Source organism: Lepisosteus platostomus, chromosome 6 (genome assembly GCF_059453375.1).
Source record: "Lepisosteus platostomus isolate fLepPlt1 chromosome 6, fLepPlt1.hap1, whole genome shotgun sequence".
Taxonomy (NCBI): Eukaryota; Metazoa; Chordata; class Actinopteri; order Semionotiformes; family Lepisosteidae; genus Lepisosteus; species Lepisosteus platostomus.
This window is the reverse complement of record NC_142616.1, coordinates 48,762,371-48,785,271: the sequence shown is the minus strand read 5'-3', so window position 1 is coordinate 48,785,271 and position 22,901 is coordinate 48,762,371. Positions and strand designations below refer to the sequence as shown.

Below are 22,901 nucleotides of genomic sequence, written 5' to 3'. Positions count from 1 at the left end.
GTCTTAGGGTTTGTCACATGCCTTCTAACAAACTACAGGCGTGACAATGTTGGCCTTTCTGGGAAGTGGCTTCCTTCTAGCCACTCTCCCAGAGAGGTTGAATCTGTGAAGTGCTGAAGAGATTGTTGATTTCTTGACAGCTTCTGCCATTTCAGCCAAAGAGCTCTGCAACTCTGTCAGTGTTGTAGCTGGCCTCTTGGTCACTTCTCTGACAATTGCCCTTCTTGTCCGGTTGCTCAATTTGGTAGGACGGCCTGATCTTAGTAGTGTCTGGGTTGTGCCATGTTTTTTCCATTTTGTTACAATGGACTTCACGGTGCTCCTAGGAAGGTTCAAAGCTTTGCCAATCTTTTTATATCCTTCTCCATCTTTTTTCCTCCTAACAACTTCATCACAAAGTTCCACAGGCAGCTCCTTGGTCTTCATGACAGCAGGACTGATCTGATAGGCTGTTTTAGTTGTGAGACCTGTCAGTGATATTTATTGTGCAATCAAGCAATTGAACACAGGTGGATTCAAATTAAACACAGGTGTACCTTGTTAATGTATTTAGTATGATACCTCTTAAAATAATTGAATGCCTCACCCAATTTAGGTTGTTAAAACAAAGGGAGTGAATACTTATCAATTAAGTAATTTTCAGATTTTTATTTTTAATATAATTCTGAAGACATCCAAATACTTTATTTCATTTTAACATTATAAAGAATTACTTCTACAGGAGTGGAAAAAAAACAATTTAAATATGTTTTAATTTGACTTTGCAACACAGCAGAATGAGAAATAATTAATGGGGGATGAATACTTTCTGAAGGCACTGTACATATTTTATAATGTTCTATTACAGTACATTAGATCAAGACTGTTGATAAGGCAGTAGTTAAGGCATGAATATTACATTATTTGCTATTATGGAGCAATATCAAGTAGACAACATCAATGTCTAGTTACAGCTAAAGAAACCTAATCAGTTTTCCAGTTCTTCAAAAACTTTTCAGTTTTCTATTTCTTTAAATATTTTTAAATCTTTCTTCTTTTTTTAAACTTCCATTTCTTTTGTTGTCAGGAGTACTGGTTCTGGTTAATGATTCGTGAACTTTATGCTTATTAACATAATGTTTGTTTGACTTGGAAAGCTTACAGATCTGAGCGCTATATAAAGTATAGCCAGAGTTGTACTGAGCAGCTTGCTTGATCAGACTTAATTATCCTGTTGCTGTTGCTGTTGCTTTTTCACAATTACAATAAGTAATGTCTTGCAGTTTCACCTTTTAAAAGCAAGATGGTTAGTGGAAAAAACAGCGAAATAAGACGTTCTCTGCTGACACCTGGGGTGAGTCAGGCGCCAACCAAAACTCCTTTGGCTTTTGATGAAACACCCACAGTCATCAAACGTCTGACAAATTCGAAAAGAAATAATGTAGAGCCTAACAAAAATCTGAAAACTATCAAAAACTACGGAACACATTACAAAGAAGAGAAATCCCCCGAAGTGCCATGTTTTGTTTCTTCAACGGCTGCAACCGACTTCAATACGGAATCACCAAAGGATGGAAGTAAGGTCACTTTCAATCCTATGGAGGAGGACATCAAAACCAAGAGAAGATTTTCTGTGCCCGAAGAAGCCATCTCCTTTGTCCCCAAATCCATTCTCAAGAAGCGAAGCTCCATATGCCTGGGAGGACTCACTGGACAAGTTAATCGGAAAGTAGACTTCGCTCCTGGGGCTTCCGCTTTCTGTGAAAGTGCTGAGGCGTTTGCCTTGGGCAAGTGCTCTTGCGAGCAAGACCGCATTAGAGCGCCGCGAAAGAGCCAAGAACGAAAAGCTGAAATAACAGGGAGCGAAGAATTTACCAGGATATTACTGGAAATGAAAAACGAAAAAGTTTGCGATTCATTAAAAAATACGAACGATAGCTGAAACACTAATAAAACTAAAGATGACTGCTTTAAGATATACAGTACAAAGTGCATATTATGCGCAAGAACAGATCGCGAACTAGACATATTTTCCAGGTTATCTGAAATGAGGGGGGAGTGGTCTTTAAAAAAACTTAAAAATAAGAAATGTCATTGAAACACAAAGCAGTTCATTATTATTACTGTTGTTGTTGTGTTCACAGAAATACCAGTATAATTTGTTCTCTTTGCCAGTTTAGCTCGGGTTGCCATTGTGTACTATGTGAAGTTTATAAAATTAAACTTGTCTAAAACGGCGAAACGTAGCTCAAGTTTAATTTCTCATATATCTTTACACAGTTACTGATTTTTTGTAAAAGGAAAAGAAAATTTTGGCTTATGCATAACTGTTCCATTATACAATATATACAGTACATGTAGAATACAGTATGTACATATGTTTCTGTGTTATTGCACTGGGTTGTTTAGACTCATCCTTGAGAAAGAATGAGGTAGTGACTATCGCTGTTTTAACATTTTATGTTAGATTCAGTATGTGGTTACTGTTACAGGTGCTGAAATTCCTTTTATCTGTTCTTTTTTAAAACTCATTTTCATCCTTAAGAGAAGTCATAAACGCTAAAAAAAAAAACCCGATACAGGGTACTTAGTGCAGATTTACTAGAGGTGGGGCCTAAAACGTCACTGATTTATGACAAGAAGAAAAGATCCATCCCTCCTAAATTCAGTATACTGCTACTGTTTCAGAATATATATAGTATATATTTTAAGACAATGATAACTTACAGAAAATATATGGCGCACTTAACAAAGCAGAAGCTGTATCGCAGTTATAAGAAGTCCGACAAGCTGCTAAGGAGGCAGACCATAGCATGAGATGAAACAAAACCTGTAACTGATCCTCCACAGTGTTTCGTTTCGAAGAGTGACGGAAAATTTAAACAATCTAGCGCCCAGTTAAACTGCAGTCAGGACCACAGTGTCTCCACTTACTCCGTGTATCTGCTTCGCCTAACCCTGGCGTCAAGGCTTAGATCCCCAGCGCACAGAAAGAAGCTGGGATGAAGACTTTGGGAAGCGAAATGATCCAGCGCTCTAACACATACGCATTTTACTGAATGGCTCTCTTACTTTTTTCACACCAAATCTGGTTTACTTGCTGTGCAGGTAGCCCCTATACCTTATAGATTACGGGACAGCAGTGTGTGTGGAGTGCTTTTCTCCATGGACCTTTTCCGTTTAAGTCAGTTTACAGTATACAGTATGTTAAGGAGAAGGGTTTAGCGGTTTGGGATCTATTTTGTAGTAAAATACACATTAAAAAACAGCGCTATATTTTAGTCTAGATTTCGTTTACCTGCACTTCAGTGCTAGTGTCTTGCGATGGGCACTGTGTTGGCATTGGTTTTGCTCACCGGTCTCGGGGCTATTTGGGGATGCCAGCTGCCCCATGACTGGAGACCCCAGACCGAATCCTGCCGAGCGGAGCTAGCGGAGATAATTGTTTTTGCTAAAGTCTTGGCCCTCCACAAGGATTCTTACAGCGTATACAACTACCTTCCCTGGCAGTACGACACGGATCTGTTTTATTCCGCCGAGATCGAGCTGCTGTGCGACCAGGCATGGGGAAGCATGCTGGAGGTGCCCGCCGGCTCGAGGTTCAATGTCACCGGCCTCGGGTACTTCCCGTGTTACACGTACGCGGTCATGGAGAACAATGCGTATTATTTCTTCCTGAGGTAAGATAAATAAATATGTGATTTAACTGCATTCTCACAACAGGAGTCATTATAGGTAAATACCAACCTAACCACAGTCTGCCTGTGCTCTGGACATGTCGAGTGAGTTAATGTACACAGCATAATAGCTCCATCATTTCTCAGACGTCTTCATTAATGATTCACGAATCCATGGTTAAATAGTATAGTTTTTATGCAAAAAAATGAATAGTAAATCAAGAAAACTTCCAATAATTTTTAAGATAACTGCTAAAAAACTATATAAATGTTTGGTAAGCTTAAGAAAGATTATTGCATCTTGAGTTATTTAGAATTGTAGAAATAAAAAAAATAAGGTTTTACAATCAGGGAATAAAATAAATGGACATTGAGAAATGCTTTTGTTATGAGGCTGTTTTCTTCTGGGTCTATACAGACTACACAGCAAAAGCAAGCCAGATATATAGAATGTGACCTTTTTGTTGCCCTTTAAGCTACTGCCTCCTAATATCCACAATCTATTGATAATTCCTAAAAGTGCCTTGTTTTTTAAACATTTGTTCTAATTCTAATCCTCAAATGTGTTTGATAATAAAGATCCACTGAGAAGTCACCAATGCTTGTTTATGAGTTAATTTGGGATTTAAGTTTTTGGATTTAGTTTTGGACTTTGTGTCTCCTGTTAACGTTTTCCTTTTCTGACTCATAAACACAGATCTGGGAAAAATAAAGTATGGTTTTGCTCCAGCTAGTTACTGAGAAGAACAGTACACATTGTCACTATCTGGGGAATATAATACTGATTATCTATGTTTACCGAAAGTCAAAAACCCAGCTGGCACAGGGACAAACCAGGAACATGTGTAACCCAAACCAGCTGTGTGTGAAGAAGGGGATCCATGATAGCCAGCATTGTTAAAAGACTGGTGATTTCTTAACGCAAGAGGGCTCATTGTTGCAGTCACAGAGGTTCCCATTCCCTCTTCTCAGTCTAAATTTGTTGCAGCAGACTACACACCTTCCAAAGCTGTGTGTGTTACTGTTTCGTGGCTCCAGGACATGCAGTATGTAGATAATACAGGAAGGAGACATAACCTTAGAGTGATTTAAAATAAAAAAATGTGTTTCTGTGCTAGAGGGGATATTCAGAATTTGCACATACAATGGAATATTTTATTACTGGGCAATCAAAGCTTTTGGAAACATAAAGTGTATCCACCCTTTTAAACATATTAAAATTATAGAAAAGGGTTGACTAAACAGTTCTTTTGGGAAAAAAAAGGGAAAGTGGTATTTTTAGGGACTCTGAGTCTTTTCCCCCTCATTTATTTGGTTTTTGGAGTCTGTAGCCTGTAATCTAAATTATTAACTATCATTAAAGTATTAAGTCTTTTATCCAGTTCTTCAAGGCAGTCCTATATTTGCATGTCCAAACTGAGCCAGATCATTTTAAATAAATTCTGATCTCACTAGAGATTTATTCTATTTAAATACCGTACATAGCTAAGTGTAATCAATGCCCTTCCCTAAAGCCAAGTACAATCTGCAGTGTACCAAGCACTTAGCTGTATGACTTGAAAGTCACAGAATACCTGATAATTAAGACATTGCATGTGCTACAGTATGTGTTACAAAAGAACAGTGGCTTCTTCAAAAGAGGAGGGACAGGTTTCTACTCATCTTCCATTGTAAAAGTTAGCAGAGAAATAACAGCAAAACATCCGCTACATTCCAGCTGCTGTAATTATAAAGTGCCACAGCAGCCAACAGCTCAAGGGCACCCTACACATGGGAATGAAAGTACTTTACTTGATAACTACCTCTGTCTTGAAGCAACAGGCACTATTTACAGATTAAGCAGATTTAGCTCACTTGATTTATAACTCTTTAGTGTCTCTCCTGTCATTCTGAATGCAGGGGCATCAATGGAAGTGTATTTTTTAAAGCATTGGGACAATTTTGATGTTGTGATGTTTTTTACTTGCAATTTTGTGCTTTCATAGAAAGTCAGGATGCTATCAAGGGCAGGCGGTTCCTGCAGATGGCCTTTGGAGCATTAAACTCTGTCTTTTTGATACAATAGTTTTAGTTTGTGAACAAAGCGAAGACTACAAACATTTAAGCTACAAATGATCCTAGGAATTGTGATTTAACAGACCAGAATCATTCTACACCATAAGAACAACTACACTATAGATGATGAATGAAGAAGCACAAATATATTCTGTCTGACTGTTAGCAAGTTAATCAAGCAAATCAAAACAATCCATCTGTAAGATACAAATATCAAGCAATTTTACAAATTTACTATTAATTGTGTGAAAAAAGTTCCATCAAGTCCCACATGGATCTCATTTCTTGGAAAAGTCCTGCAGGTTGGCAATTGCAGAACAATGTTACAGTCAGGCTACTTGTCTGACCTTTTCAAACAATTGTTGCCAAAATACATAGTAATACACCACAAACTATAAATATGAAAGCACAAAGGACAGAACCCTGTAGTATCAACATGGAAAAATCTATTTTAGATGAAAATGGAGACTTTAGTTTTATTTCAGGGCATTTCCTACTACTGCCACATACTGTACTTTATCAACCACTGGTCAGATATGAACTGGTCAATATACATGGCTTTCAAACATATTTTATGTTTCTAATTATATGACTAGTCTTCTTTTGAACTACCTTAAGCCACTCTTTAAACTTTGGATCTTGTTGTACAGTTAACTCTAGGTAAAGGATGACACATGCTCTAATTACACCATTGATTTATTTTAGGAGAGTCCAAATGTATTGCTGAGTTTTCATCTGGTTGGCCTTAGGTGAAACATCAGTGTTCTGTATTTGTACATAGGTTTTAAATAAAGAAAACATACTGTATCCACAGAGATACATGTCTATGTGTAGACTTAGACCTTTGCAGATTTTGGAGATAGACTTTTGACCTTCTGACTTTGGAAATTCTCTTTTGCTGGATAATACTAAAGCCCTTTCGCCCTCTCATTTTAAGCCATGGTGCCTACACATAATTTAGTTCTTGCTGTTTCCCTGGTTCAGCACAGCTTGAACAGTCCCAGCCTGGCACATGTTTCCTGTTTAGTGGATAGTCAATTCATTTTTTTTAACATTTTGTGATTACACAAAATGGGCTTGAAAAAATCAGTGCCTGATGTTAAGCAAAGCAACATGTCCTTATATAAATAATGTTTGCATCAGCATTGTAGCCCTCTTGAGGTGCCAGTGGGCCTTTGTAAAAAGTCACTTTTAACCTTTACCTCCTTGAACACAGGAAATGTAAATGCACAGAGACCATCCTGCTGTAGCACTGAACTGTTCTGGAAACTATCAGCTCCAGAGACAATTCCAAGTGACTAGCTGGAAAGAAAAGACTTTTCAGGAGGCAGTGACTCGAGGGAATGAGTTGGACACACACTTTGTGGAACATGTTTCTAGTATTATAAAGCTATAAATTTCATTTAAAGGAAATTCTAAAAACATTCAAAGAAATATTTGCATGTAGATTCGACAAACCTTAATCTGGAAACTAAGAGTGTGGAAAACTTTTATATATCTATTTCTGTAGATTTCTATCACAGAACAGGAAGCTAAAAACTTTTTTGTCTTAGAAAACTTTGCAAAAATAAAGATCTTGTCATGTGGGTTTTATTAGAAGACATTTCTATTTTTGTTCAATAGACCTCTTGGGTGCACTTCAGATGTTTTTTGGGAACCTGTTTACAATGCCCTACTAAATCGTTTATGGCAGCACTATAAAGATTAGTGATTTTTCTTCTGAGTCCCAGTTCAGCAACTGCATCCAAAAACAATGCTGTATCTTCAGTAGATTATGGAAGGTTCAGTTTAGACTCCAAAGGAAATTGTCCTATTGAACAGATGTTGAAAAAGTCACTTGCCATCAGATCAGAGTTACTTATAAAAAATACATTTAGGGAATTTCAGAATTTCAGAACCTAACACCTTCACCTTGGTTTTGCTCCATGTATGTTTGCAAATAAAACATACATGGTAAATGCATCTGTGGAACTGTGAAACTCTTCTTAAATGGTATGTTTACAGGAGTATTAACATTTCTATAACATGCAACTCTAACAAGTGGAAAAACCTACTGTATCAGGACTGAACTGGAAGCCAGGATTTGTCCTTAAACTGAATCCAATATCAATTTCAATGATAGACAAGAAATGTTCTGTGCTTTATGTGCTTCTTTTTTTGCCAAAATCAGCATTGCAAATGTCTAAATACATCTTTACACAACATTGATCCCACAGTTATCATTCTAAGCTTTTCAAGAGAAAACTGAAGAAAGCAAAGCAAACAAAATAAATTAGAGAGCATTGTCCTGGCACATTTTTTTTTTCTCTAAGTGGTTGACAATGATGAGACAGTATTGATAAGTTATGTTAATTTAAGCCTCAGTGTGGGATGGTCTTAGCTATGGAGCGTTTATATGATTAACCTAATGCAATCACACCCCCGCCTTTGTGTTACTCTGTTGTAAAGCAGGGAATAGAGAGGCTCAGCTTGGCTGGGCTGCCTGCCAAAACTCAGAGTAAATGAAAGAGCAACCGCCCTAATGAGACACAGATGAGATGAACTGCCTTTCTCTCTTTTGTTCCAATGTGGCCACATCTTGTTCTATTTTCAATGTTCTACTTTCTTGCCACCATCATGCCTTGGTAACTGCATTTCTTCATGCAACTCATCTGAGGGTAAATCATTTCTTTTCTGGATATCCTGCATTTCAGAGAGGTGGCAAAAGAAGGATGTCAGGCCCCTATCGCCCCTGACTATGAGTGAAATCCTGCAGTTGTAACAGATTTTTCATCATTTTAAAAGAATGTATTTTTTATGTTTATTTTCTATATATGAGTTGGTATGCTTCAGAACAATGTCCAAAGAGAGTTGTTTTTTTCCTCTGGGTAATGACTATTTCGTATTTTGAATCAGTGCATTTGTTATTAGTTGATTTGCATTGCTAGTACACAAGTACTAGCCTAGTCTATTTTTTTTTCTTATCTAAAACGTGCTTTTAATGTGCTGTGGTACCAGTGATTCATTCCTAAAACATACTGGAAACACTGAAACACAATTGTTTTCTGATTCTAATTTTGGGAAATTTTCGTTCATGAATATTTAACTTCTTGATGGAAATTTTTAGCTCCAAGCGTTGTTGAAGAATAGCTTACAAGATTCACACATTTTAGGTGGAAAAGAAAATCTCATTCTGACTGAACATAAACAACATACTTAACGTTTAGTTGGTTAAGTCCTTTTTGAACCTGAACTTTGAAGCACTTAGCAGCTCCGTCCTGTTCTCTATCAAGAGGCCACAAGATGAATGAACTACAAACACAAAATTAAAAATACAAACAGTGAATAGGTGACATCATTTTCCATACATCACTGCAGAAGACAAATATATAGTTTGCCTTAATTGAACATCTACTGTACAAGCATGTTTCATTAAAACTTTAATGTAAACACAAGTACATGATACACATTGCCGTGCTGACCACATGACCTACTGTACACTCACACTGACTTACAGATTGTTATTTTACCATACAAGATTTTTGGTGTTAATTCACTGAAAGAAGGAAAATGATTTGTTTCTGTATGCAGCAGAACTAATGTTTTAGCTGGTATTCATAATTCATCTCAGTTTGCAGCTATCATGTTGACATCTAAAGATTATTCACAAAATAACTCTCATGCTTTCTCACATTAGCTTGAGCAATTGTAGCCTCAAAATAGCCAGCAGCCATATCATTCTGCGACTCACAACTGGCACCCACTGAACTTAAGCAGGTGTGAGCCTGGTCAGAACCTGGATGAGAGACCTCCTGGGAAAAACTAAAGTTGCTGCTGGAAGAGGTGTTAGTGGGGCCAGCAGGGAGTGCTCACCCTGCGGTCCATGTGGGTCCTAATGCCCCAGTATAGTGAGGGGGACACTGTACTATAAACAGACACTGTCCTTCGGATGAGACGTAAAACTGAAGTCCTGACTCTCTGTGGTCATTAAAAACCCCAGGGTGTTTCTTGAAAAGAGTAAGGGTGTAACCCTGGCGTCCTGGCCAAATTTCCCATTGGCCCTTACCAATCATGGCCTCTTAATAATCCCCATATATGAATTGGCTTCATTACTCTGCTCTCCTCCCCACTAATAGCTGATGTGTGGTGAGTGTTCTGGCGCACTATGGCTGCAGTCGCATCATCCAGTGCTGCACATTGGTGGTGGTAGAGGGGAGTCCTCATTACCTGTAAAGCGCTTGAGTGGAGTGTCCAGAAAAGCGCTATATAAGTGTAAGCAATTATAATTATTATTAATTAAAGTTACCTTTGCAATTTATTTAAAATACTAAACTAAATGTAACTTCAAAGCTACAGTATATTATTTTAACTAGTAAATTTGTGTGTTCTTAAAAATCAATTAACTGTACCCGTACAGGTTTTCTCTCACACATTTTAATGTTTTTCATTCATATTGTCCTACTCCCTCATCCCTTGCCCATTTCAAGGTGCTGTGCATCTTTTGAAAGAGCTAAATGTGTGACAAATCATGGTTAACAGGATCTCTCATAGGTGACCTACTGTAGATAGACTTTGATATATTATAAGTAAGTTTCTTTGATGAATAATAAAGGAAATTAATTTTTTTTCTACTGAAAAGAGTCAGGAGCCAAACTGAGTGTACCCTAAATGGTTTTTAAATTAGAATGAGTCTTAAACCATGCAATAATATAATGCATGTAGTATTTTAATATTTTGGCCTTTTCCTTTATACTTTATACTTTAGTGATACTAAAGTAACTATTCAAGCTTCAGAGAAAATCCTGTTGCTCTCATTTGATATGAGAACAACTGAACTGACTAAAAACACTGAATTGATGGAGATATTTTTATAAAGAATCTTAGGAATGAATCTATGCTACCTGTATATACTTTTTTGACACAAGAAAAAGCTATATGCCTGAATCCAACTAATGTAGGAATTTTTAACTGAATTTTAATTCAATCAGGCTATATCAGCATGAAAAGTAAACCTGTGTACAGGGAACATAGTTCTCTGTAAGCCCCCACCTAGAAATGCAAGTGCTAATTCTAATTGAAGTCTCGCTGTAAAACTGGAAATCTGCAGTATGTTGTGAGGTAATTGTATTTGTTGTTATGATTATGAAACACAGTACTTCTCAGACAGCACTTAGATGTCACAATTAACATAACATTTTTCTTTCCCTCAGGATGGATGAGAATTATAATATAATCCCACACGGAGTTAACTTCCAGGATCCCATATTCCCAGACACACCAGAAAACCATCGTATGTTTGCAAGCCTCTTCCAATTTGCCAACTGCTCCAGTGGAACATTTATCCACACCTACACCCCTTACTGGGAAGTCCAGGAGGACAGTCGGGTAAGAATCTTACTGTAAGAATGAAACTGCTCAGGTGAGACAAAGTGATAGATCATCCATCCATTTTCTAACCACTCAACCCTTGTCAGGGTTACAGGGAGCCACAGCCCAGTTTTGTTTATCTCGGTAAGCAAGGGCCACAAGGTGGGATACACCCTGAATGGGATGCCAGTCCATCACAGGCACACACACACACTCACATGAGGACCAATTTTCCCAGAAGACAATTAACATGCTAGTATGTCCCTGGCCTGAGGGAGGAAACTGGAGCATCCTGAGAAAACCGATGTAAACACGATCGCCACGCAGAAAACACTCCAGGTCCAGAATTGATCACTGGGCCCAAGCACTGTGCAGCAGCAATGCTAACCACTGCATCACCATTCTACCAGGTTCAGATCTCTGATATTGACTACAACCACAGGCCCTAAAAAAGACCACTAACAAGTCCCAGGTCACTACTATCGAGTGTATCTTATTACAAATAAGTGATGTCTATACTTATCTCAGGCCCATCATCAGTCTTGTTATGTTGCATGAATGGGTTCTGTTCCTTTTTACATTGAGCACAATTATGAATTCAAAGCCATGACAAACTTTTGGACAGCATTTCTGTCATTCTTGAAATGGACAGGGTATTACTCCTCAGGCTTTGCCTTTTATCATAAGATGAGTAGTAGGAATGTTATGTGCTAAAACAATACTTTGGTGTGGGAAAGATATCTGTACACCTATGTTTAAGAAAGTAATTTAGCAAGCTTATTTGAGATGATTTAGCTTGCTGTTTCAAAGTCAATAGCAGAACAGGGAGTAGTAGGAGATCTTTGGAAACTTTCTTTACTGTCTGATGAGATTAATGTACCCTAAAACGTTAGGATGAGAGAGAATTTGTAAACATTACCTTCCAATCTGAGGTGAAGTTCTCTCATTGTCTTGTCTTATGAGTTTTGCAGCTGAGCACATTGGTCCAGACATTGAAAGTCTTTTGTCATGGGAAGAAATGAGATATCAGAATGAGATTTCATTGAAAAATAGAAAGCTCTTTTCTATATCGGTATTCCATCACACCCTATTTGCAGTGTGTTAGCTCAACATATACTGGATCTCTTTGAAAAGTCTCATTAATCTGATTGTTAATAGCTATGTCTATGCATTGACTTTTGTACCTAATAAAGAGATAAATTAATGGTTTAATCCTACTTGATCTGATGTCATACCATATAGTTCGTAAAATAATTCAAAAGAAATTAAATTAAAAAACTTTTTTTTATTTAAATAACAGAACTGATCTTTAAAATTAAAATTAAGTAGAGTAAAGTGATACTGAAACACTGCCTTTAAAGCTGCTTTTAGGTGTGGACATACAGTATAGTTTAGTTATAGCACGCAAGATAACTGTCTTCATGTCAAACCTGTGCTAATGTGGATCTGAAGATGTGCATTATAATGTGATGGTTAATTCTTGATTCCCTCAGTCCATTGAAATCACATTTGTAAACAGAATAGACTAACTTCTTTTGATCCAGAGTTCTACACATGTTGGACATGTGCCTGTGTAACACTTGGCCCGAGAGGTAGTTAGTAACTGAAAGTGCTGTGAAGTGATGAAAGAGGAGGTATGATGGAAACGAGAAAGACTTCCACACAACTAATTGCCCACAAAAATGTTCAAACAATGCACTGGACCTGAAATAAAACTGACTGTAATGATTAAAACATTGAAACAACAGAGCTAGCAGAGAATGCAAATATACTATAACAAGTAGAAAGAAACTATACTTTAGTGTTCTCCAAAAGTTAAAGGCCTTATGAGCGTCCTTATGGAGGATTTCCACACTGCTTTTAAGTGCTATTTTTCTAGTTCACAATAATTTTATTGTGCTTAAAAACACACTTGCATTGCCAAAGCCTCACATTTTGAAACATGATTTACCAGTCTGCTGTGCTCTAGCTATCCTCTGGTGTAACACAGTAAACATTCAGAAAGACATGTACTGAGTAGTTACAAATGTCACTTGCCTTCTGGCTTTATACAATACTCCTTATGTTAAACTTTTGCACTTACAGTAAGATATGTAATTAACTTTGAGTGATTAAATTGTGCAGTTGTACTACTCAAGAACTATTTTCATGTAGTCAGACTACTATTATAGCACAATGTATTTTAACTACTAATACTTTCATAATGATACTGAGTATTTGTGTAAAATGCTTAAAACTATGAGTACCATCATGAACACACAATGTAAGTGCACAATATTGCATTTCTTGCTAGTTCTACTCAAACATTAAGATAGAAATATGCTGAGAACATCAAAGTGCCTACAGTGCCTACTGTAGGAAAGGCTGTGGAACTTCTTTTAAGCCCTTTGAATTATTTTAAGCCCTTGGAAGGCACATGGTTTTGCTGCTTATCAAAAACAGCAGGGTAGGAAAATGATACAGGAAGTTTGGGATGGTTATATATAACCGCAAAAAACAAATTAATTTAAACCAAACACAAGGGCTGCATTACTCTAATTTTACATTTATTCAATATTGGAATCATGAACTTTTTGGGAATGTTTGCTTTTGAATATTTGTGTACCTTAAATCAATGTAATGACACAATTTACTTTGCATAAAAATTTGCATTGAATTAGCAGATAAGTTTCTTTTCAAAACGTCAGGTCTACTTCTGTTCTAATCAGTCTACAGTGTGTCATGGTGCACGTTTACCAGTGTGTGGCTTTGATCCCTCTCCACTCTCATGCAGCTGCTTTGCTCCACGGTGCAGAAGGCGCTTTTTGAGGAGGAGGAGCGGGTGAAGACACTGTCGCAGAAGGTTCGATCACTTGAGAAGGCCAACAACCACCTCAGGGAGAAGGTAAAGAACATGAAAAGACTTCTGAGGCAGGCCAAGAAGGACACCATACAGCAGACCCTTATTCTTAAACAGCTGCATGACAATGAGCAGGCCATTGATAAGAACACAGACCCAAAGCAGGACACCACCCAAGATGTCCTGAAACCTCACAAGAAAGTCATGAGCAAGAAACCGAAAATTTGATTTCCACATTCTAAGTCTGTCTGAAAAGAAAACTTTAAATCCCACAATCATATTCTGAGTTTTCATACTGAGTAATTCTTGCACAGAGAATCTTGCATAGAGTGAATACAGTATTTTGCTTAAGATTTTCATTTGGCAATAGTATTATGTAATGTGTACACGTATATTTCTGCTGACACAGAGCACATGCATAGTCTTTATGTTAGCTGGGAATGAAGGAGTGCTTTAAGGTTTCAGAAAATCATCCCAATTATGAATGAATTTACCTGTTTCCTTATCAAGATCAACAATTAAATAATAATCTTAATAATAACAATGATAAAAACAATACATTGTAATATGTAAAATGTCTTACTTTTTTAAAATACAGTCAACAACTTTCTGGAAGCATTTAGTAGCGAGGTTTGTTTCTAGCCTTAACAAATTCATTAGTGGTTTCACGAACACATATCAGAAATACACCTACAGTACCATAGTCAAAATTGCTTGACTTAAAGGGTCTAGTTTCTGGTTTATCTGGGTGTACAGCAAGTATCATGACTTACTTGCCATATAGCCATATCACCCTGCAACTCACAACTGGCAGCCCACTGAAGCTAAGCAGGTGTGAGCCTGGGCAGTACCTGGATGGGAGACCTCCTGGGAAAAACTCAGGTTGCCGCTGGAAGAGGTGTTAGTGGGGCCAGCAGGGGCTCTCACCCTGCAGTCCATGTGGGTCCTAATGACGGAGACACTATACTGTAAACAGGTGCCGTCCTTTGGATGAGACGTAAAACCGAGGTCGTGACTCTCTGTGGTCATTAAAAATCCCAGGGCGTTTCTCGAAAAGATTAGGGGTGTAACCCCGGCGTCCTGGCCAAATTTCCCATTGGCCCTTACCAATCATGGCCTCCTAATAATCCCCATCTATGAATTGGCTTCATTACTCTGCTCTCTTCCCCACTGATAACTGATGTGTGGTGAGCGTTCTGGCACACTATGGCTGCCGTCGCATCACCCAGGTGGATGCTGCACATTGGTGGTGGTGGAGGGGAGTCCCCATTACCTGTAAAGAGCTTTGAGTGGAATGTCCAGAAAAGCGCTATATAAGTGTAAGCAATTATTATTATTATTACTTTGACAGGTTCATAATTAAACACACTGATATTAGGAGATGCATGATATCTTAGGCAACCAAAGGTACAGTAAACTCTTAATTCATAGTCATCTTGTAAATTCACTTTCATGGTGAGATAGCTTAACTGTTGAAATGTGCTGCCAGGGTGATCACCACAATGCTGAAGTAAAAGCAATGAAACTGAAATGTGACTAAAAAAGAAACAGCTTTTACTGATACTACTCAATATCGTGTGTACGAGGCATACTCTTCCTGTGATCAACAAAGATCTCCCTAACTGACTGCAGCTTATCTAGTTACACCAATGCCCAGGCCTGCACTGTCACTGAATACTTTGTAACAGCTGGCAAGAGGCACTACTTCATCTGACCCTGTGACTTCTAGGTGGGGATCACTCAGTGCAATTCAAGTATTTTTCTGGATGAACCATACAATAATCCCAATGGAAACTGTTATAATCAAATTAGTTTTCAAATTAGATTTTGCAGTTATCATCTATTGTAATTTTATTCTCGCATTACAAAAATTAGGAAATTGTCTAATAAAATTATGATGGCTATAAGGATCATGTAACAAGGTCCAATGACCATGAAAAGATGTTTTGCATGTTTTGTTTACAGTGTCAGAGTTAAAAACTGCTTTTTTCTGAAGGAGAGCAGGCATTTTGTTTTTCTACAAGAGTGCAGAGCACTAGTTACAGTAAATACAAAACAAACACTACAGATTAGTTTATAGTTAGTCTGCTTTTCAAACTGAATCCTGTAGATCTAAAGACAGATAAATCTGTCTCCATCTTCTTCTTTACAAAATATTAGAATATTGTGGGGGTCTAATTATTTAAGCTTATTGGATATTGTTTATTGTTTTGTTCATCTGCAGTATATTTTATGTGTGTTAATGCTCATCAATCAGCAAACTAAATGGTATTCTGAGTTATCCATGTTGTTGACAGTTTTTATCATGCACAAGTGTTTTGTTACAGTTTTGTTACAGGTTTTTTATTCCTTAATAAACAATACTGTGCTACCCATACTCTAACATTTGTATAAAACAAAATGTTTAAAATAAAAGAGTTTTCAATGATTTACATGTATTGTATTTTCTGTTATATCTTGCTCTTTTAAAGCAAGAGAAGTTTCAACTGAGTATGTATTTGAAATGCACCTTCCAAAAATGATTTTTTCTCTTTAATCAAATGTCCTTGCTTACAAGGCCTGCTCCTCAATGGTCAGACCTTTGATGGTTTTGAAGGCACCACAAAAGCTGTGTATTACAGTGGTTGTTTGGAAGATTCTGGATTTCCTTTAATTTGTCTCAACAATATCTGCAATTCATGCATTGGATCCTCCTTTGAATTACTTCCTTTTTGGTGATTTGCTTTATTTTTCTTAGTGCCAGCTCATGAACAAATTGTTGATCAAATTCTTGCTTATTAACAAATTGTGGGTCTCTCTGTCTTTTTCACCACATCACTTCTGATGTTCCCTGGAATAGAATCCAAATTACAGGCACTAATGATGGTGGACATGAGGGCACCCCAAGTACTGTTGGCACTCTCTCACCGTTATTGTTTGAAGAGATCTCATTTGATTGTGTCCCTGAGACATTGATACTTAGCTATGCCTTGGCTGCAACCTTCATTTGGAACTCAGTTTGATGAACAAGGCCAAGTTGATGAATTGGTGATTGGTCCAGCAGTGTTGAATCCTAGTAATATGCAAAGGATGTGAACATCTTTGAGATACTAAGTATGAATATTGATGAGTTCAAGAATGTGTAGGTGCTCATACCAGAGGTGTAATGACATGCTCATTTTCTTCAAAGAGTGTTGGTGGTGTAGTGTGCTCTCTGAAGGCACCAGTTCTGTAGGGGTTGGGCATTTACTGGGACAATTATTAATTGTAGCAGTAAATCACAAAATGATTCTTTTGATGGCCTTAGAATCCAACCATGCGATATAACTCAAACAACGCGCACACACAGGTACTAATACACGAGGATACATTTATTAATACATAGAATATGCATATAAACCTAACAGATCTTATCGAGAGGGTTATCAGAATATAAAAGGTATATATTCAGTCAGTTACAAAGAGTTACATATATCAAGAGGACATACGTTCAGTATATCATTCATTTAGACCGTTTCGTAAATGCACTTGGTTATAACTTCTACATTGGATACTCAAAACAAGTACATAACTCTTAGGAATTAAATTGATATCAACTGGTTGGGATAACAATTGAATTCTCGAGCAGTAATGCAGTGAAGTTGAATACTCATCCAATCTCTGGGGATTCAGATCTCCTGCGGGCTCTCTGGCTCCGTGCCAGGCTGTGCTGTGCGGCTTGCGACGGTGCGCTGCTGATGCTCACTGACCGGCAAGTTAGTGTTGGCTTTAACTAGCAAAGTTTGCGCACAGGAAAATAGATGACTGTGGGTCCCAGCAAGTCAGGAAGAGGACCGGTTCGTTCCTGATGAAGAGCTAGTTCTGAATAGTGTTTCAGCTGTCCACAGTTCCGACCTGTTCACGAGGCCTGCTGCTGATGCTAACCTCGGGTGGATCCTCCGGTTACTCTCTGGCAACCTCCGCTCTAGACTCTTAGAACAAAGGAAAGTTCTGGCACTCGGACGCACTGGCCGTTCCTTGGTTGTCCGGGCTGAGTCTCAGGATGGTCAGGAGGCGCGCTGCGAGAATGTCCTGCCCTTGGGAGCCTTCTGCTCCTGGGCCGTCCTGCCCTGGAATTCTCCTTTGAATTCCCTTTAGAAAAGTCCGAAAAAGTCTCCTACAGGCTCTCTGTGTTGCCTGTTTTTACCTGGAGGAACTTCAGCTCGTTGATTGGCTGAAAGTTCCATGGGCATCAGAGTCCCATGTGGGTTACTCGGCCCTACCAGTCCCTGATTGGTTGATCAAGGTGAGATATGAGTCACTTACTCCTGACACTTAGGAATGCAGTCCAGATGTCCATCTGGCACTCCCTAGACAGATAGGCGCCAATGGATGACCATTGATCACGATAGCCAGGCTGAGCTAAAGTGCATCCCCATTTGGGAGCTGTCCCTTATCAAAAGAAAACATCTTTAAATCAGCCTGCATGAATAGTTTCTCTGTGGCTGCACCACAGAGATGAACAGAGAGATGAGGCCTCATTTGGGAAAGCACAGCAACACTTAATTCTGTCTTATTAACAAGCATTGCCGCTACAGTGGTAAGTCAATATTCCATGTATTTTGTCAGGCCTTCCTTGTGAATAGTTACTGAACATTCCAGAGATTTGAGTCAAAAATAAAATGTATATCTTCCTGCAGAAAACCAGTCATGCTGGTTTGAATCCATTGCTGGAGTTGTATGAAACAGATCACTCAGATGGTACCTCTTAACCTGATGTGCTCAACATGGAATCATTATTTTTAGTTAACAATTGTGCTACTGTATATGGGCAGGGTTAAAGCATACTGTAGGCAAACTAGCCACATGTCTAGAGCCCAGACATTTAGAAGGGGACTGAGTTTTCACCAGGCTCTCCAATGTAACACTCCAGCTACTCTCACAGCACTGGCATTAGTTCAACACCTGCAAAGCAGCAGTCACAGGCTGCTGTGAGAATGCCACAATCTATTCTTGTTTCCCTAACGGAATTGTGCTAGGCCAGTCTCTTCGCCTGTTGCAACAATGTTAAGCTGTAAGTATACCACTGATTCTCTTGGATCACCCACTTCTACTGACTGAAACAGCTTATGGACCCCTTTTTTACAGTCTTTCTCGCTACAGCTAGGTGTCTTACTCCTGGTCTGAATTGTTCATAGCACTTATAAGACTGTGTCAGTGGGTGCAGAATGACAGACAAGAGAAGCAGTTTCTTTCTCTCTCAGTTGTATTGAGTAAAGTTTAAGTAGCACAGTTGTGTGTGTTAATCAGGAAGATGGGTGAGGTGTATGGATAAGGAGAGATGTTAAGCGTTATTTGCAAGAAGCACATTAGGACAAAGTGGAAGAGGGGAAACTTTGCCTCTCTAGAGTAGGGTGGGCAAGATAAAGCAATAAACTTGGCTTATGTGACATGGTGAAGGTCAAGGTGCTGTCCAATGCCAGTGAGCAGAACACTACAATATTATTAACAAATCGGATTTCAACATTTAATTTCAATTTGCCTCAAAGTGCAGTTACCTTATCGTGATAGGACCAGATGATGATGAAACGTGGAGCTCTTGTTGAACTGCTCTCAGGCTTTCCTCTGTTTTTGGTTTTTATGTACAATGTGTGCAGAGCACGAGTGATTCCCACAAGAGCAATCTTAGAGCATGGGCCCTATCTCGATTGTGAACACCAAATGTGTGAGACAATACTACAGGTACTCCACAACACTAATATATAAATACAGTATAAATAGTATTTACATTTTACAGTTATTTATTTTTCTTATATTTTGCATTTCCAAAATTCCATGGCATCCAGCTGAGAACCATTAGACCACACCGTGGCTTCAGTACTGGTCTGACTGTTGTTTATGATGTCAACGTAGAGAGTGAAGGTGTTATAAGATAATTTTTCCACAATAATATTCCATCAAGAGTGTATAATAACTTAAAAATAAGAATTACACAATTTTAGAATGAGGTGTAATGAGCTGTAGAGGCAAACATACTGGTGTTTGCAAGTTTAAAAATGTACTTATATTACAGTGGAGGATGGGCAGAACAACACCAAGGGTGGGCTTATTGGGCCCATGTGAAGCTTATTGCATGTCAGGTTTCAGGTTATACAGTATATCATATCAGTTTATGTCATTGGTTTTCAAGCTTTTCTGACTTTCAACAGGCACACTGAATTTACACAAAAGCAAATTAAAATATATAATTATTGATTATGATACTTTATATGTCTTAATAATAACAAAGCAGAAATATTATTTTTGAAGTATGACTATGATGATCTTCATAAAGAATCAAGGTAAACTGCCCTCTAGTTGATCCTTTTATGCTCCCCACTCAAACCTTTTCACTATACTATACAGTAAGTATTTTACTCAATGCTAAAAAAAGGAGTGAAAAATGTTCCTTTGGAACCCCCAGAAAATATCTGAAACTTGGGGTTTATATAATAAGTTTAGTTTTATTCAAGATAATTGTGTTTATTTTTTATTTCATAATGTATCAGAAGAGATCATCAAGAAATCAGAAAGTGTTCAGATGCAGCAACATTTCTTTGCACTGGATTTTTGTCTCTGCGTAGGTTTAACAGCCTGAATCAATTATAGCCATACAGAAGAGTATATACTCATGTATAATCACACCCCTAATTTTCTCTTTCTGTTAAAAAGAGCAACCTTATACTAAGGATCAGGTGTACAGAGTTCTTAGGCTTCTTGCAGATTTATCTTACATTTTTTTAAAGGGGTATTTTTGTCCTACACCATGTCAAAAGGTATGAACTACTGTATACTGTATCTTAAGTCTTAAATCCCATGCTTAGCCTGCATGCCCCACAGCAGCATGGCTTTTACTTCTGCTTTATGGGACAGCTGTACATCTGAATTATTCGCAACGTCAGTTTGACACTTGACCCCGTTGGGCCACTTAAACTCAGAATTATGTTTTGTCTATGAAATAAAACACATGTGAGCCTCAGGAGTTGCCATGGAACTCATACAGTCTGAGGCCACAGCTTTATGATTGCTCTGCATTTTGAGAAAAGAAGAGGATTATAGTTCTTTGGCATAGCAGTATTATGGAAATGTTCTAATACTGATGTAGAAGTTCATCTGATTTTACAGTATACTCTATGTGTTGCTCTTCAGCATATCATGTTACTTCAGGTAAAGCTCTTTCTGACAATAATGTGGTGATATTTGTACATACCAGAGCTTTATTAATGCTACCTAGGTCTAAGTCTAGGTCTAGGTCACTGCTTACTCATAACGCAGGCTGAGCCACATTGTGCTGACATTTCAGTCTGAACTTGTCCCAACAACAAAGAAGGTGGCTGAAGTTGTCCAAATGCCACCGGGCTAGGTAAGTGCGAGTAGGCCAAGTTATTGACCCTATGTGCAACAGCAGCACCTTGGCCTTGCAGAGTGTCAGATGGCAAGCAGCCCAAATAATAATAATGTTGCTTTATTAGCCCTATACAATTTCTTGCATTAGGAATTCATCTTTTTGCATACCCTAGCTTGCTCTCCATGAGACACAGACAGGGAGAGAAGCTTGGGGTCAGAGCACAGGGTCAGCCATTGTACAGCACCCCTGGAGTCACAGGCACAGATCTTTAGTCACAGAGCCACCACTCTGCCCAAAGCCACTGCAGTAGCCAGGAATCCTGCATGGCAGGCAAGAATTCTACCACTGAATCACCAATACTCACTACAAAAGGAGTGAGCAAAATGTGGGTGTGTCAGAGAACCATGCACAGTCCATCTGTGCTGGTGCAGGATATTTATTCACAATTATCACTTGTGGTATGGGAGAATATAAAAGACAATAATTGGTCATTTCATTTTTTATAAAAGTGCTTTTTTCATTTTAAATGGTAATGTACAGGTCAACTACATTAGGAATGTCACATTTAAAGAGGTTCTGTTCTTTGGCATTTGTTCAAATGTTTGTAGCTTATAGAGTATACCAACAAAATAAAGTGGAGTAATGCTTATTGATGAGAGTAATATTAAATTTAATTTTCAAAGCTGTAGTTGTACGTACACTAAATAAAAAGAAAAATAACAAAATCCAAGAATGTATAGTAGCTCATCTCTTCTTTTAGTACATACTGTATTTACACCGGACACAGTGTCCTATGTTAATTGTTTTTTTTTTTCTCCCTCAGTGAGTATTTATTGTTCCTTTTGTAAGAGAACTCAAATCCTCTAGACAAACATAGATTGTGGTTATATTGTTGTTCATCTAGCATTTGATATTAATTATATCAAAATAACTGACAGAATTGAGGAATGTGATAAAATCGATAATTCTCTTGTAGAGCCTCTGAATTGTTTTCAAAAGCTAAGAATAGCAGTGAAAATACAAAAGGAAATGTATTTCTATCCAAAAATAACAATCTGAACTTTAATATTGCATATATTTTTCAGCAAAAAGAATCTTTGAAAATATTTTTTTTCTCTAGGCAGACATACTTTAAGATAAAAGAACTTTGCCAGCCATTTTTCAGTGAGTTTAACCAGAATACTAAAGGATAACCATGCCTTTGGAGTGAAAACAAAAAATTCAAAACTACAAAACAAAATTAGTTTTAGAACCTCAGATACTGTAGATCAGTGACTTTAATATACTGTAGATAAGAGAGTACTGAGGAGATCTACGAGACAAGGGGTTGAATTTTAAAGTTTTTATTTTTCTACATGCATTAAACTTTACCCATTAGGCTTAACATATATATACCCATTAGGATTCTGTGTGATCAGCTAACAAAGTACAGTAAAAAATTGATGAGCACCAATTTATACACAGGTAATGTGACTGCGAACAATGACAATCTCACTTAACTGAAAGGTTTGAAATATACAGATGGGTGATGGTACTTTATATATAAAATTTAATATGATATGGCACCATGATGAACGGCATTGTTGAATTTCAATGTAGGCTTGTGTGGTGCATGTTAGCCGCTGAGAGATCTTGTCACAGCAATATCTGGAATTTCAGC

The 22,901-nt window shown here is 37.8% G+C and overlaps 1 protein-coding gene across 1 annotated transcript; it reads left to right on the top strand.

Moving 5' to 3' along the window:
• Positions 1-2,633: 2,633 nt before the first annotated feature.
• On the top strand, positions 2,634-16,324 carry ccdc3b (coiled-coil domain containing 3b). The gene is made up of 3 exons (XM_088636165.1): positions 2,634-3,659; positions 10,901-11,075; positions 13,831-16,324. The coding sequence occupies exons 1-3, from the start codon at positions 3,304-3,306 to the stop codon at positions 14,122-14,124; spliced, it is 825 nt and encodes a 274-aa protein (XP_088492291.1). The 5' UTR covers positions 2,634-3,303; the 3' UTR covers positions 14,125-16,324.
• Positions 16,325-22,901: the final 6,577 nt, after the last annotated feature.

Bases quoted from the DNA above. Each gene is read 5' to 3' on its own strand.
- ccdc3b (XM_088636165.1), top strand. From the start codon at position 3,304: ATGGGCACTGTGTTGGCATTGGTTTTGCTCACCGGTCTCGGGGCTATT. The intron at 3,660-10,900 runs GTAAGATAAATA...TCTTTCCCTCAG, and splicing joins GCGTATTATTTCTTCCTGAG to GATGGATGAGAATTATAATA. The intron at 11,076-13,830 runs GTAAGAATCTTA...ACTCTCATGCAG, and splicing joins AAGTCCAGGAGGACAGTCGG to CTGCTTTGCTCCACGGTGCA.